The sequence below is a fragment of the Lethenteron reissneri genome, chromosome 70 (assembly GCF_015708825.2).
Source record: "Lethenteron reissneri isolate LAM-NWPU_2019-01 chromosome 70, ASM1570882v1, whole genome shotgun sequence".
NCBI classification, from domain to species: domain Eukaryota; kingdom Metazoa; phylum Chordata; class Hyperoartia; order Petromyzontiformes; family Petromyzontidae; genus Lethenteron; species Lethenteron reissneri.
This window is the reverse complement of record NC_083848.1, coordinates 2,503,792-2,519,536: the sequence shown is the minus strand read 5'-3', so window position 1 is coordinate 2,519,536 and position 15,745 is coordinate 2,503,792. Positions and strand designations below refer to the sequence as shown.

General features: G+C 50.8%; 1 protein-coding gene across 1 annotated transcript in view; it reads right to left on the bottom strand.

The window, feature by feature from the left end:
* Positions 1-1,575: 1,575 nt before the first annotated feature.
* LOC133361003 (protein canopy homolog 3-like) overlaps positions 1,576-15,745 on the bottom strand; it is a 30,180-nt gene continuing 16,010 nt past the window's right edge. Inside the window, exon 6 of the mRNA XM_061579886.1 lies at positions 1,576-1,658. Within this exon, the coding sequence (XP_061435870.1) occupies positions 1,576-1,658 (83 nt within the window). The remainder of the gene's footprint in view (positions 1,659-15,745) is intronic.

Sequence of the window (15,745 nt, the reverse complement as noted above, 5' to 3'; positions counted from 1 at the left end):
GTGAGTGAATGAGTGAGTGAATGAGTGATTGAGTGAGTGAGTGAGTGAGTGAATGAGTGAGACGGTGAGTGAATGAGTGATTGAGTGAGTGAATGAGTGATTGAGTGAGTGAATGAGTGAGACGGTGAGTGAATGAGTGAGTGAATGAGTGATTGAGTGAGTGAGTGAATGAGTGAGACGGTGAGTGAATGAGTGACTGAGTGAGTGAATGAGTGAGACGGTGAGTGAATGAGTGAATGAGTGAGTGAGTGAATGGTTGACTGAGTGAGTGAATGAGTGATTGAGTGAGTGAATGAGTGAGACGGTGAGTGAATGAGTGATTGAGTGAGTGAATGAGTGACTGAGTGAGTGAGTGAATGAGTGAAATGATGAGTGAATGAGTGATTGAGTGAGTGAATGAGTGAGACGGTGAGTGAATGAGTGATTGAGTGAGTGAATGAGTGAGACGGTGAGTGAATGAGTGATTGAGTGAGTGAATGAGTGAGACGGTGAGTGAATGAGTGATTGAGTGAGTGAATGAGTGACTGAGTGAGTGAGTGAATGAGTGAAATGATGAGTGAATGAGTGATTGAGTGAGTGAATGAGTGAGACGGTGAGTGAATGAGTGATTGAGTGAGTGAATGAGTGAGACGGTGAGTGAATGAGTGATTGAGTGAGTGAGTGAATGAGTGAGACGGTGAGTGAATGAGTGATTGAGTGAGTGAGTGAATGAGTGAAATGATGAGTGAATGAGTGATTGAGTGAGTGAATGAGTGAGACGGTGAGTAAATGAGTGATTGAGTGAGTGAATGAGTGAGACGGTGAGTGAATGAGTGATTGAGTGAGTGAGTGAATGAGTGAGACGGTGAGTGAATGAGTGATTGAGTGAGTGAGTGAATGAGTGAGACGGTGAGTGAATGAGTGATTGAGTGAGTGAATGAGTGACTGAGTGAGTGAATGAGTGATTGAGTGAGTGAATGAGTGAGTGAATGAGTGAAATGATGAGTGAATGAGTGATTGAGTGAGTGAATGAGTGAGACGGTGAGCTTTGACGGTGGGTCACGTGAATTCGCATATTTTTCCCTTTTTTTTTAATAAATAAAAAATAACGGTCCATTTGACGGAAATTAAAACGTTAACTTCTAAAAGGGGAGCCTCGGTTTGGTGGAATGTGTCTCTCCGTGGCTCTTTTAAGTCGAATTTCCCCCTCCAGGTCCAGATTGTGAATTTTAAAAAATTATATTTTTTAAATTTATTTTTTAAAAATTCACAATCCCGGTGACGTCACGCGCATTAAATGGAGACCGGGCGAGGCCGCATCACGACCCGACGAACGCCACACGTGCGCACACAAAAAAAAAACCTCCTCTGAAAAGAAATAGTGCGCTAACACACACCATAAAAAAAAACCCGAGATTTATCTCTCACGCAAACTCTCAACCCCTCCTCCCCCAACACTCGAAACGATTTAATATTTTCCCACCCACCAAAGTATATTTATTTTAAAAATACGTTTTAATTTGCGGTGATTTAAATAACCACCCACCCCATCACCGCTGTGCTGCTGCTGGTGGGTGGGGGTGGGTCGCGGCCGCTTCACATAAAGTATCGCTGCGCGGACCGGGCCGCCCTTCTTTTCCGTTTTGCCGCGAAGCTGCGAGGGAAAATGTCCGACACGTCTGCCGAGTACAGGTAACGACTTCGACGGCCAAAGGGGCACCAAAAGCCGCGCCGCGTTCGTCGAAAACGTCGCCGTTCGAGCGGCGAGATCGTTCTCCGTCGTTTGTCGTGCGACTCGAGTTCGTGGGCGGAATTTTTTTTTTTCCCCTCACGACACCCGCCCGGCCCCTCTGGTCGGGGAGGGGGGTGGCGCCGCCGGGGTCGTCGCGCAACCATCCGGGGAGGTTGGTCAGGCAAGACCGAGGCTTCGTTCGAGGCCCCGTAGAGGCCTAGGCTTTCACCAGCACCACCACCCACGTTCTCGCGCCGAAGGGCGTTTTAAAATAAAAAGTCGCACGTGGCGAATACAACGTCGACGTTTTTGTTAACGTTATTAAATGTACCTTCGGTGCGTCGATGTTACCAACAATAGATTTACGTGAAATCAAAACTAAATAAATCAATTTGACCTTTATAACAAAAAAAGCCGACGCAAGTGCGTGCGGCGGCGGCTTTTGTGTTAAAATGGAGCGGCGTTTTGTTGTTGGATAAATAAACGTGAAACCGTCGTTACGAAACGACGTGAAGGGCACGAATGTTCTCGGGGAAAGGCTTCGTGGTGCGGGAGCGCGAGCGAGTCGCAGGCTCCGTGAGGAGGAGGCGGCGTGGGGGGATGGGGAGGGCCGCGTGGGCTCGGAACGTAAAATGGAGGCGGTTGCGGCGGGCGATGATGATGATGGTGGTGGTGGTGGTGATGATGATGGTGGTGGTGGTGATGGGTGATGTTGGTGGTGGTGGTGATGGTGATGGTGATGTTGGTGGTGATGATGATGATGGTGGTGGTGATGATGATTGGTGGTGGTGGGTGATGTTGGTGGTGGTGGTGATGATGATGGTGGTGGTGATGGGTGATGTTGGTGGTGGTGGTGGTGATGGGTGATGTTGGTGGTGGTGGTGGTGGTGATGATGTTGGTGGTGGTGATGGTGATGATGGTGGTGGTGGTGGTGATGTTGGTGGGTGGTGGTGATGGTGATGATGATGGTGGTGGTGATGGTGATGATGGTGGTGGTGGTGGTGATGATGGTGATGTTGGTGGTGGTGATGATGTTGGTGGTGATGATGATGATGGTGGTGATGGTGGTGATGATGATGATGGGTGGTGATGGGTGATGTTGGTGGTGGTGGTGATGGGTGATGTTGGTGGTGGTGGTGATGGGTGGTGATGGATGGGTGGTGAGGATGATGGTGGGTGGTGGTGAGGGTGGTGATGGTGGTGGTGATGATGTTGGTGGTGGTGATGGGTGATGTTGGTGGTGGTGGTGATGATGATGGTGGTGGTGATGGGTGATGTTGGTGGTGGTGGTGATGTTGGTGGTGGTGATGGGTGGTGAGGATGATGGTGGGTGGTGGTGGTGAGGGTGGTGGTGGTGGTGAGGATGATGATGATGGTGGTGGTGATGGTGGTGGTGATGGGTGGTGGTGAGGATGATGATGATGGTGGTGGTGATGGTGGTGGTGATGGGTGGTGGTGAGGATGATGATGGTGATGGTGGGTGGTGATGGTGGTGGTGAGGATGGTGGTGGTGAGGATGGGTGGTGATGATGGTGATTATGATGATGGGTGGTGATGGGTGGTGGGTGGTGATGATGGTGGTGAGGATGATGGGTGGTTGTGGTGATGATGGTGGTGAGGATGATGGGTGGTTGTGGTGATGATGGTGGTGAGGATGATGGGTGGGGGTGGTGGTGGTGATGAGGATGGTGATGGGTGGTGGTGATTATGATGATGGTGGTGGGTGGTGGTGATGTCGGTGGTGATGGGTGACGTTGGTGGCGGTGGTGATGATGGGTGATGATGGGTGATGGTGGTGATTATGGATGATAGTGGTGGTGATGGGTGATATGGTGATGATGGTGATGATGGGCGTTGGTGATGATGATGGGTGATGCGAGTGCTTTAACGTTAAATCCGCTTAGATATTAACGTAATCTCGTTAAACAAACTATACTATATCACGTGTGAGGGGGGGGGGAGGGTGGATTTCAACGTCTTAAATGAACTAAACAACGGCACAATGATAGTGGTGATGGTGGTGGAGAGACTTGCTGTGTGTGTGTGTGTGGCATCTTTGTGGGGAGCGAGTTCATCTCACGGGCTGTGCTTTTGAGTGGTTCGATACGAACCCCCCATTTGGAGATCCCCGATTGATTATCCGAACCGGTCCGGTTACCACCCGTCCTCGAATTAGAGATTACCCGGTGCTGTTCATAGAACGTCACCACTGTTGGGAGAGAGACAAAGGCGGCCGGGTGTGGTGCTAGCCACCCACCATCACCTCGTGTGTGTGTGTCACAGTTCCCGGCTTCCTGCGTAGGCGCTCCAACTCGCTTAACTAACATCACTTTCCCCACCCAACACGGGGGAGGCAAATCTTTGTCTTTGTGTGGCATCCATTAGCCGGGGGCTTCTCTGCACGTATCCCGAGAGGGATAATCTATCGGATCGCGGGGGATGAGATGGCAGCGGATTGGGTTGGATAAGGAGGATTGTTCTTCATCCAGCAGTGGATTGATCATGGGTACTGATGATGATGGTCAGTCTCGTGTTAGCAGTGCTGCTTGGCGAACTGGACCAGTTGATGGTATTTCCCGTCGAGTTTCCGCCAGGAAGATTTGACTAACGAGGCTTGGGAGAGACCCTCATCCAGCAGTGGATTGACCATGGCTACTGATTGTTGATGATGGTCAGTCTCGTGTTAGCAGTGCTGATTGGCGAACTGGACCAGTTGACGGTATTTCCCGTCGAGTTTCCGCCAGGAAGATTGAACTAACGAGGCTTGGGTGAGACCCTCATCCAGCAGTGGAATGACCATGGCTACTGATTGTTGATAATGATGATGATGGTGGTTAGTCTCGTGGTAGCAGTGCTGCTTGGCGAAACGGACCAGTTGACGGTATTTCCCGTCGAGTTTCCGCCAGGAAGATTGGACTGGCTTGGGGGAGACTCTCATCTAGCAGTGGAATGACCATGGCTACTGATTGTTGATGATGGTGATGGTTAGTCTCGTGTTAGCAGTGCTGCTTGGCGAACCGGACCAGTTGAAAGGATCTGCTCGCCAGAGTGGCCACAGTGAGCGGGGTGGGGTGATAGTCAAAAGTCAAGTGGACGGCACAAGAGTTGAATGAATTGTTAAATCCATCTGTGCCGAGCCTTGAGCTGTGAAACAATGCACGCGGTGCGGGTGGTGGCGTTTGGTAGAGCGGTGGTGCAGCGGTTAGCGCTACGTAAACCAGGCGGACCCAAGTTTGATTCCCTCTCACGGCCAACACCGGGTGACGATTATCTGAACCGGTCCTGGGCCGCCTCCCCTAGGTAGACTCGGCCTCGAATGAGTCAACTGATGCGGTGTGTAGTAAACATCGCCACTGGGGAGACAAAGGCGGTCGGGCGTGGCGCTGGCCACCCCCTCGTGTGCCACAGTGCCGGCCTTTCATAGGTGCTGCTACTCACTAACAGCACTTGTACCAACAGTTCAGGCTGTAGGGGGGGGGATGTATCTATTATCTAGATCTTATAGGTTTGTTTGGATTAAGAGGTGTGCACAAAAGACGGGATGTGGGTGGATTTTTTTTGGTTTGTTTGTGAAATCCATCTGTACGGAGTCGTCTTGCGGGACCGGTCCCACCCCCACCGCACGTCCACCCCTTCCCGTTTCTCCCTTCCCGGTTCACGAAACAGAGGAGGAGCGGATGGTGGTGGCTGATTTTGGTTTTGGTTTGGTCCAATGTCCAAAATGTTGCAAGCGAACAGCGGCAGGCAAGGCGCGAGAGTTAAAGATCCGTTCAGAGAGACTCTTTATTTTAACACGCTTTAGTTACATAAACTCCCGGAGCCATAACTCCACCCGTGTCCGGTCACGTGCTCTTGCTTGACCATACTTCCCCCCACGCTGGTCAGTCGTGGGGGGGAGGAGGAGGGGGGGGGAGGGTTTAACGAATGAAGGTGGCGTAAGAGGGGACACGATAGGGCCAGTTACAGACATCATCAACTCGCCCGCTGCTCAGAGGTCGCAACCGGGTACCCGATACCCGTACCCTACCCGATACCCGGCTACCCGTACCCAGTCGGGTACGGGTACCCGTTTGCGACCCTGGTGCGGCCGGGTACGGGTACGGGTAGGCCGTGAGTCACTGGTGAGTAACTGTTTGTCACTCATTTCGGGTAGGGAACGGGTACCCATACCCGGCCGGGTACGGGTAGCCATTTGCGACCCTGGTGCGGCCGGGTACGGGTAAGGAATCAAAACCCGTTTGCGACCTCTGCCGCCGCTGCATTATTGTTTAGCCTCGGCCTGGAGTCGAACTCTGGTGGGGGAGGGGAGGCAGGATGGGTCACCGCTCCCCCCAACACCACCTCATCCACACGAGTGGACAAAGAGACACCCTGGAGCTTTGTGATAGTTGCCTTTGCCTCCCTTGCGTGGCCGAAATGCGAGCGAGCGCGTGTGCATGTTGAACTTATTTCGCACCGCGCGTAGCTAACCGTGCTATGTGTGGTCTGTGTTGAACTTTTTTCGCACCGTACGTCGCGCGAATCGTAGATGCGGGGGGGGGGGGGAGATGGCTATTGAAACACAACAACCAGTTCTAAGTAAACTTAGTTTGTCAATCCTAGATGGTGATGGTGATAATGATAATGATTCAAAAGTGGCAGAGCGCCCAGCGGCTTCCTAATACCGGGCAGGAAGAGAGCGTTCCAGACGGCCACGGAAGCGGCGGCGCATCTGAAAACGTGTGCATGACGACGACTACGATGATGATGCGGTGACCCACCCCATCGTTTTTTTACCGCATCACGCGATGCTTTCGGATGAGCTTGTGAAAGAGGCTTTCGGACCCCCTCTCCTCCCTCTCTTCCCCCTCCCTCCTTCCCTCATTCCTTGTTTGCCTTGGGATCTTGACGCCAGTCCCCTCTGGCTGGCTTTGCCGAGTTCTTGCGTAATGGGGATTTTTCGCTGGCGCTTGTTAACCGCGACGCTCCTGCTGCCGTGGTCATCGTCCCTGCTCGCCACGGTGGCTAGGAGACGTTGACGACCTCGCCTGGTACGCAGGAAGGTCGTGGGTTCGATCCCGATCCTGACCGCCTTCTGCGGTATATTTGAAGTTTGCGTGTCTATCATCATCGCCACGGTGGCTAGGAGATGTTGACCACCTCGCCTGGTATGCAGGAAGGTCGTGGGTTTGATCCCGATCCTGACCGCCTTCTGCGGTATATTTGAAGTTTGCGTGTCTCTATCATCATCGCCACGGTGGCTAGGAGATGTTGACGACCTCGCCTGGTATGCAGGAAGGTCGTGGGTTCGATCCCGATCCTGACCGCCTTCTGCGGTATATTTGAAGTTTGCGTGTCTCTATCATCATCGCCACGGTGGCTAGGAGACGTTGACGACCTCGCCTGGTATGCAGGAGGTAGTGGGTTCGATCCCGATCCTGACCGCCTTCTGCGGTATATTTGAAGTTTGCGTGTCTCTATAATCATCGCCACGGTGGCTAGGAGATGTTGACCACCTCGCCTGGTATGCAGGAGGTAGTGGGTTCGATCCCGATCCTGACCGCCTTCTGCGGTATATTTGAAGTTTGCGTGTCTCTATCATCATCGCCACGGTGGCTAGGAGATGTTGACCACCTCGCCTGGTACGCAGGAGGTCGTGGGTTCGATCCCATCCTGACGATGCCTGCTGCGGTATATTTGAAGTTTGCGTCTCTCTATCATCATCGCCACGGTGGCTAGGAGATGTTGACCACCTCGCCTGGTATGCAGGAAGGTCGTGGGTTCGATCCCGATCCTGACCGCCTTCTGCGGTATATTTGAAGTTTGCGTGTCTATCATCATCGCCACGGTGGCTAGGAGATGTTGACCACCTCGCCTGGTACGCAGGAAGGTCGTGGGTTCGATCCCGATCCTGACCGCCTTCTGCGGTATATTTGAAGTTTGCGTGTCTCTATCATCATCGCCACGGTGGCTAGGAGACGTTGACGACCTCGCCTGGTATGCAGGAAGGTCGTGGGTTCGATCCCGATCCTGACCGCCTTCTGCGGTATATTTGAAGTTTGCGTGTCTATCATCATCGCCACGGTGGCTAGGAGATGTTGACCACCTCGCCTGGTACGCAGGAGGTCGTGGGTTTGATCGCGACCCTGACTATGTCCGTTCCATATTTGGAGTTGCGTTTCTTTGTCTCCCCCCGTGATTGTGTGGATTTTTCTCCGTATCCCCCAGTTTTTCCCCACATGTAAAATCAACATCACGCGTTGAGAGTATTTGGCCGCTGCTTTAAATGTCCACGTGATGATGATAATCCGCCGCCACTTTGTTGAGCTATCATTTGTTTTAGCCAGGGGGCGCTTCTGAAAAGAGCTAGGGGGCCCATCCATTTAGTACGTACGCAAACATCTGTCAACTTCACCCTTACCTCCCTCCCCGTACGCACGCGTACTTTTAACACTGACCCCCCCCCCCCCGCCACCTGCGTACGTACGCTTGACGCGCCCCCCCTCCCCGAATCGTATAGAACGGCCGATATTTGTTTAAGCACCGCCGGATTATCTAACTAATTTTGAAGGCCAATGTAGACAATGTATGATCAAGGTTTCACCCTCCCCCCTCCATGCGTACGTACGAAATGGATGGGCCCTTACTACATAGCAGTTCAGTAGGGGGCCTTACAACTTGTACAATAAAAATAGTTTACTGCTACTACGTGTGATGAAACTCGTTCAGATGGAGGGGACGGTGGGGTGGGTGTTGCAGTGTTGCAGCATAGCAAGCGGGTTGGTGAACTGCAATCATCGTGTGGCAAGGTCAGGGGTGTCTAGACCGCCACGGCCTTCATCCAGCAGTGGATTGACGAAGGGGGGCGGCACTGCATCGCAAGCATTGTCTGCACGTGCGAGTTCAGAATCATCCCGGTTTCCTGGCATCGTATGACGCGCACTCTTATTAATAGTGGGCCCTTACAAATAAAAAAACATATAGTTTTTATGGCGTGAGCGGAAATGGTCAAACAAACTCCAGTATAGCGGCCACCCTCCTCCTGGCAATTAGTCCTGAGACTCTGGTCATGATCTCTTCTGGGGTTGAATAAAGAGCGTTTATTATTTGATTTCTTTAGAAGTGCTTGTTTGGCTACGTACGGTGCGAAAGAAGTTGAACACACACACACACAGCACGGCTGGCTAAGTACGGCGCGGAAAGTTCAACGTACATACAGTACATAGCTTTGGCTTCGCTGGGTGTGCAAGTTAACGCATCACGTTACGAACTTTGCCCACGGTGAATGTTCAGTGATGAGTGGCATCTGTTACGCCCGTACCGATTCTGGCCTCGCATCACTCGAAGTAAATTTCTCACCCCGTTCCCACTATTGGGGGCGCCACGGTGGCTGGGAGATGTCACCTCCCTCGCCTGGTATGCAGGAGGTCGTGGGTTCGATCCCGACCCTGACGCCTGTATATTAAGAGTTTGCGTGTCTCTCATCATCATCATCACGGTGGCTGGGAGATGTCACCTCCCTCGCCTGGTATACAGGAGGTCGAGGGTTCGATCCCGACCCTGACGCCTGTATATTAAGAGTTTGCGTGTCTCTCATCATCATCATCACGGTGGCTGGGAGATGTCACCTCCCTCGCCTGGTATACAGGAGGTCGAGGGTTCGATGCCGACCCTGACGCCTGTATATTAAGAGTTTGCGTGTCTCTCATCATCATCATCACGGTGGCTGGGAGATGTCACCTCCCTCGCCTGGTATACAGGAGGTCGAGGGTTCGATCCCGACCCTGACGCCTGTATATTAAGAGTTTGCGTGTCTCTCATCATCATCATCACGGTGGCTGGGAGATGTCACCTCCCTCGCCTGGTATACAGGAGGTCGAGGGTTCGATCCCGACCCTGACGCCTGTATATTAAGAGTTTGCGTGTCTCTCATCATCATCATCACGGTGGCTGGGAGATGTCACCTCCCTCGCCTGGTATACAGGAGGTCGAGGGTTCGATCCCGACCCTGACGCCTGTATATTAAGAGTTTGCGTGTCTCTCATCATCATCATCATCACGGTGGCTGGGAGATGTCACCTCCCTCGCCTGGTATACAGGAGGTCGAGGGTTCGATGCCGACCCTGACGCCTGTATATTAAGAGTTTGCGTGTCTCTCATCATCATCATCACGGTGGCTGGGAGATGTCACCTCCCTCGCCTGGTATACAGGAGGTCGAGGGTTCGATCCCGACCCTGACGCCTGTATATTAAGAGTTTGCGTGTCTCTCATCATCATCATCACGGTGGCTGGGAGATGTCACCTCCCTCGCCTGGTATACAGGAGGTCGTGGGTTCGATCCCGACCCTGACGCCTGTATATTAAGAGTTTGCGTGTCTCTCATCATCATCATCACGGTGGCTGGGAGATGTCACCTCCCTCGCCTGGTATACAGGAGGTCGAGGGTTCGATCCCGACCCTGACGCCTGTATATTAAGAGTTTGCGTGTCTCTCATCATCATCATCATGGTGGCTGGGAGATGTCACCTCCCTCGCCTGGTATACAGGATGTCGTGGGTTCGATCCCGACCCTGACGCCTTTATATTAAGAGTTTGCGTGTCTCTCATCATCATCATCATCACGGTGGCTGGGAGATGTCAACTCCCTCGCCTGGTATACAGGAGGTCGTGGGTTCGATCCCGAACAATGGATGCCTGCTGTATATTTGGAGTTTGTGTGTTTTTCTGTCTCTCCCAAGTGGTCACGTGGATTTAGTCTTCGGGTCTTCCGTTTTTTTTTAATTTCCCCTCCACATTTAGAAACAACATCTACGCATTGAGAGTGTTTGGCGGCTGCTAGAAGTTTCCACGTGATGATGATGATGAGCCGCTACTTCGTTGAGCTATCGTTTGTGCTGGCCTAGTCGATTCTGAATAAAAATTAACCCGTAAAAACACAGTTTTTCACTATAAATCCTTTATATGCGTGGCGGCTAGAGTCCTCTCGTCCTCTGGCTTGAGATGGCTGCCACCTATGGGTCAGATGATTGCCTGCCACCATTAAGCAATTGGTAATTACATAGAATTTTTTTTTCCTAAAAAGTGTAAAATTTTGGAAAAAAAAATTCACGAAAATGTATGTCACGCACAACGAGTCTGTGTGCAAAATGTCAGCTCGATTGGATCACGGGAAGTGGGTTAAAAAACGACCGAAAGATTTGCACGGTCGTAAGCGCGCAAGCAAGCGAGTGAACTTAATATAAAGGATTTAAAAATAGACGCTGGGCCTTACCTGGTAAAAGAGTTGAGTAGTTTCATGGACGTCTGTGAAAAATTAAGTTAATCGGATTCCTTCTGTGTCGGTACATATTCTGAAAGTGTGGTCAAACAACTGGTGCGGGTTGATGGCTTTTATCCACCAGTGTTATGGGCAGATGTGGAGGGAGTTGGTGGGTGGGAGAGGAAGGGGATTGCTGGGTGGGTAAGGGACCCAACCCATCGAGTCGGGCGCAGAAGCTTCCCCCACCGTCTACACGATTGGGGTGGGGGGGTATACTGCTGCCCGTACGTGACTCATAGCATCGTCGTCAAAATCGTCATCAGCTGTTGCCACATGGGGGTGAGTGGGGAGCGGAGTGAACGTGGTTGGGGTTTATCTCAAATGAGCATCGTCACCACGACACCTCTGATTTTTAAACACAGGTTGGCTACGTGCGGCGCGAAGGGAAGTTCTACACATACCGCACCCCGCGTTTTTTTGCGCTAAATTGGTGTCTGTAACTGACCTGGGTCTCCGCTAGGTCGACTCGGCCTCAAATAATTAGCCTGAACACGATTTGTTTAGTTTTTGTTGGGGGGCTAAAGGGTGTCCGGAACTGGTTTGGCAAGGGTCATCCTCCCCCTAGGTAGACTCGGCCTCAAATGGCGTGGGTGGTGGCGTGCGAGTGTGCCGCGCCCGTTTTCAATAGGCGGTCGCTAGCAGTGCTTATTCTCGAAACAATTTTTTTTATTTTACCACATAAGGCCCACGACTGAGTGAGGCCATGCAACATTTTTTCAGAAGTGACCTGGCTACCACAAATGATAGCTCAACGGAAGTGGATTAATCATCATCGCCATCATCACGTGGTAATGTATAGCAGCCCAAATACTCTTAAACGTGTGACATTGATTCTAAATGTGGAGGGGAAACATCGGAGGGACCCCGGGGGAAAATCCACGCGACCACGGGGAGAGAGGCGTGCAAACTGGTATACAGGAGGTCGTGAGTTCGATTCTGTGACCCCTTGACGCCTGCTGTATGTATATTTGGAGTTTGCGTGTCTTTCTCCTCCGTGGTCCGGTAGATTCTTCTCCAGGTCATCTTGGTTTTTCCCTCCGCATTTAGAATCGACGTGTCATGCGTTTTAGAGTATTTGGCTGCTATGCTTTTCCCCGCGTCATGATGATGATGATGATTAGCTGCCGCTTGGTTGAGCTATCGTTTGTGATAGCCACGTCACTTCTCCAAAAAACATTGCTTTGTGGGGGCCGTGCCTGGCGAATTAACAAGTATAACCCGTAAAGACAAAGTGTTTCACTCTAAATCCTTTATATGCGTGGCGGCTAGAGTCCTCTCGTCCTCTGGCTTGAGATGGCTGCCACATATGGGTCAGATGATTGCATGGCAGCATTAAGCAATTGGTAATTAAATATAATATTTTTGTCCTAAAAAGTGTAAAATTTTGGATTTTTTTTTTCACGAACATTAATTGTCACGCACAACGAGTCTGTGTGGAAAATGTCAGCTCGATTGGATCACGGGAAGTGGGTTAAAAAACGACCGAAAGATTTGCACGGTCCTAAGCAAGCAAGTGAACTTAATATAAAGGATTTAAAAATAGTTTGTTTCATGTACGATCAAATGGTATTATTGAATATACTAGATTGTGTTTAAAAGTTAAATTGTTGAAGGTTACCAGAAAGCAAGCAAGCTCCTTTGCTGGGCGTGCGATCTCCGTTGCTACATCTGCAGAACGTGAAGAACCAGTGGCATCTACATCTACAGAACATGAAGAACCAGTGGCATCTACATCTGCACAACGTGGAGAACCAGTGGCATCTACATCTGCAGAACGTGAAGAACCAGTAGCATCTACATCTGCAGAACGTGAAGAACCAGTGGCATCTACATCTACAGAACATGAAGAACCAGTGGCATCTACATCTGCAGAACGTGAAGAACCAGTGGCATCTACATCTGCAGAACGTGAAGAACCAGTGGCATCTACATCTGCAGAACGTGAAGAACCAGTGGCATCTACATCTGCACAACGTGGAGAACCAGTGGCATCTACATCTGCAGAACGTGAAGAACCAGTGGCATCTACATCTGCAGAACGTTAAGAACCAGTGGCATCTACATCTGCAGAACGTGAAGAACCAGTGGCATCTACATCTGCAAAAACGTGAAGAACCAGTGGCATCTACATCTGCAAACGTGAAGACCAGTGGCATCTACATCTGCAGAACGTGAATAACCAGTGGCATCTACATCTGCAGAACGTGAAGACCAGTGGCATCTACATCTGCAGAACGTGAATACCAGTGGCATCTACATCTGCAGAACGTGAAGAACCAGTGGCATCTACATCTGCAGAACGTGAAGAACCAGTGGCATCTACATCTGCAGAACGTGAAGAGCCAGTGGCATCTACATCTGCAGAACGTGAAGAACCAGTGGCATCTACATCTGCAGAACGTGAAGAACCAGTGGCATCTACATCTGCAGAACGTGAAGAACCAGTGGCATCTACATCTGCAGAACGTGAAGAACCAGTGGCATCTACATCTGCAGAACGTGAAGACCAGTGGCATCTACATCTGCAGAACGGAAGAACCGTGCATTACATCTGTCAGAACGTGACAACCAGTGGCATCATCTGCAGAACGTGAAGAACCAGTAGGCATCTACATCTGCAGAACGTGAAGAACCAGTGGCATCTACATCTGCAGAACGTGAAGGAACCAGTGGCATCTACATCTACAGAACGTGAAGAACCAGGGCATCTACATCTGCAGACGTGAAGAACCAGTGGCATCTACATCTGCAGAACGTGAAGAACCAGTAGCATCTACTCTGGCAGACGTGAAGAACCCAGTGCCTCTACATCTGCAGAACGTGGAAGAACCAGTGGAATCTACATCTACAGAACGTGAAGAACCAGTGGCATCTACATCTGCTAGAACGTGAAGACCAGTGGGCATCTACATCTGCAGAACGTGAAGAACCATGTGGCATCTACATCTGCAGAACGTGAAGAGCCAGTTGGCATCTACAGAACGTGAAGAAGCCAGTGGGCATCACATCTGCAGAACCGTGAAGAGCCAGTGGCATTTACATATGCAGACCGTGAAGAACCAATGCATCTACATCTGCAGAATGTTGCAAGAACCAGTGGCATCTACATCTGCAGAACGTGGGAACACCATGTGCATCTACATCTGCAGACGTGAAGAAGCCAGTGGCATCTACATCCATGCAGAAACGTGAAGAACCAGTGGGGCATCTAACTCGGTAGAACGTGAAGAACCCAGTGGCATCTACATCTGCAGAACGTGAAGAACCAGTGGCATCTACATCTGCAGAACGTGAAGAACCAGTGGCATCTACATCTGCAGAACGTGAAGAACCAGTGGCATCTACATCTGCAGAACGTGAAGAACCAGTGGCATCTACATCTGCAGAACGTGAAGAACCAGTGGCATCTACATCTGCAGAACGTGAAGAACCAGTGGCATCTACAGAACGTGAAGAACCAGTGGCATCTACATCTGCAGAACGTGAAGAACCAGTGGCATCTACATCTGCAGAACGTGAAGAACCAGTGGCATCTACATCTGCAGAACGTGAAGAACCAGTGGCATCTACATCTGCAGAACGTGAAGAACCAGTGGCATCTACATCTGCAGAACGTGAAGAACCAGTGGCATCTACATCTGCAGAACGTGAAGAACCAGTGGCATCTACATCTGCAGAACGTGAAGAACCAGTGGCATCTACATCTGCAGAACGTGAAGAACCAGTGGCATCTACATCTGCAGAACGTGAAGAACCAGTGGCATCTACATCTGCAGAACGTGAAGAACCAGTGGCATCTACATCTGCAGAACGTGAAGAACCAGTGGCATCTACATCTGCAGAACGTGAAGAACCAGTGGCATCTGCAGAACGTGAAGAACCAGTGGCATCTACATCTGCAGAACGTGAAGAACCAGTGGCATCTACATCTGCAGAACGTGAAGAACCAGTGGCATCTACATCTGGAACGTGAAGAACCAGTGGCATCTACATCTGCAGAACGTGAAGAACCAGTGGCATCTACATCTGCAGAACGTGAAGAACCAGTGGCATCTACATCTGCAGAACGTGAAGAACCAGTGGCATCTACATCTGCAGAACGTGAACCAGTGGCATCTACATCTGCAGAACGTGAAGAACCAGTGGCATCTGCAGAACGTGAAGAACCAGTGGCATCTACATCTGCAGAACGTGAAGAACCAGTGGCATCTACATCTGCAGAACGTGAAGAACCAGTGGCATCTACATCTGTAGAGGAGGCGTTGACAAACCATGGCATCCTACATCGGTAGAACGTGAAGAACAGTGGATCTACATCTGCAGAACGTGAAGAGCCAGTGGCATCTACATCTGTAGAACGTGACGAACCAGTGGCATCTACATCTGTAGAACGTGACGAACCAGTGGCATCTACATCTGCAGAACGTGAAGAACCAGTGGCATCTACATCTGCAGAACGTGAAGAACCAGTGGCATCTACATCTACAGAACATGAAGAACCAATGGCATGTACATCTACAGGAGATTACTTTTTTTGAGAGGAGGCGTAGTAGCAGTAGTAGCGCCGTTGATTTTTTATAAAGACATCGTTACCTCACCGCAAAACACCGTAGCGCCGTGACCGCCGCCACACTCTACCATAGCCGGCACCAAAACTGTGCCACACACGCTTGCTTCCCCCTCCCGCACGGGCCTTGTGGTGAGAGCCTCGGTACCGGTTGAAAGTTCTTTTAC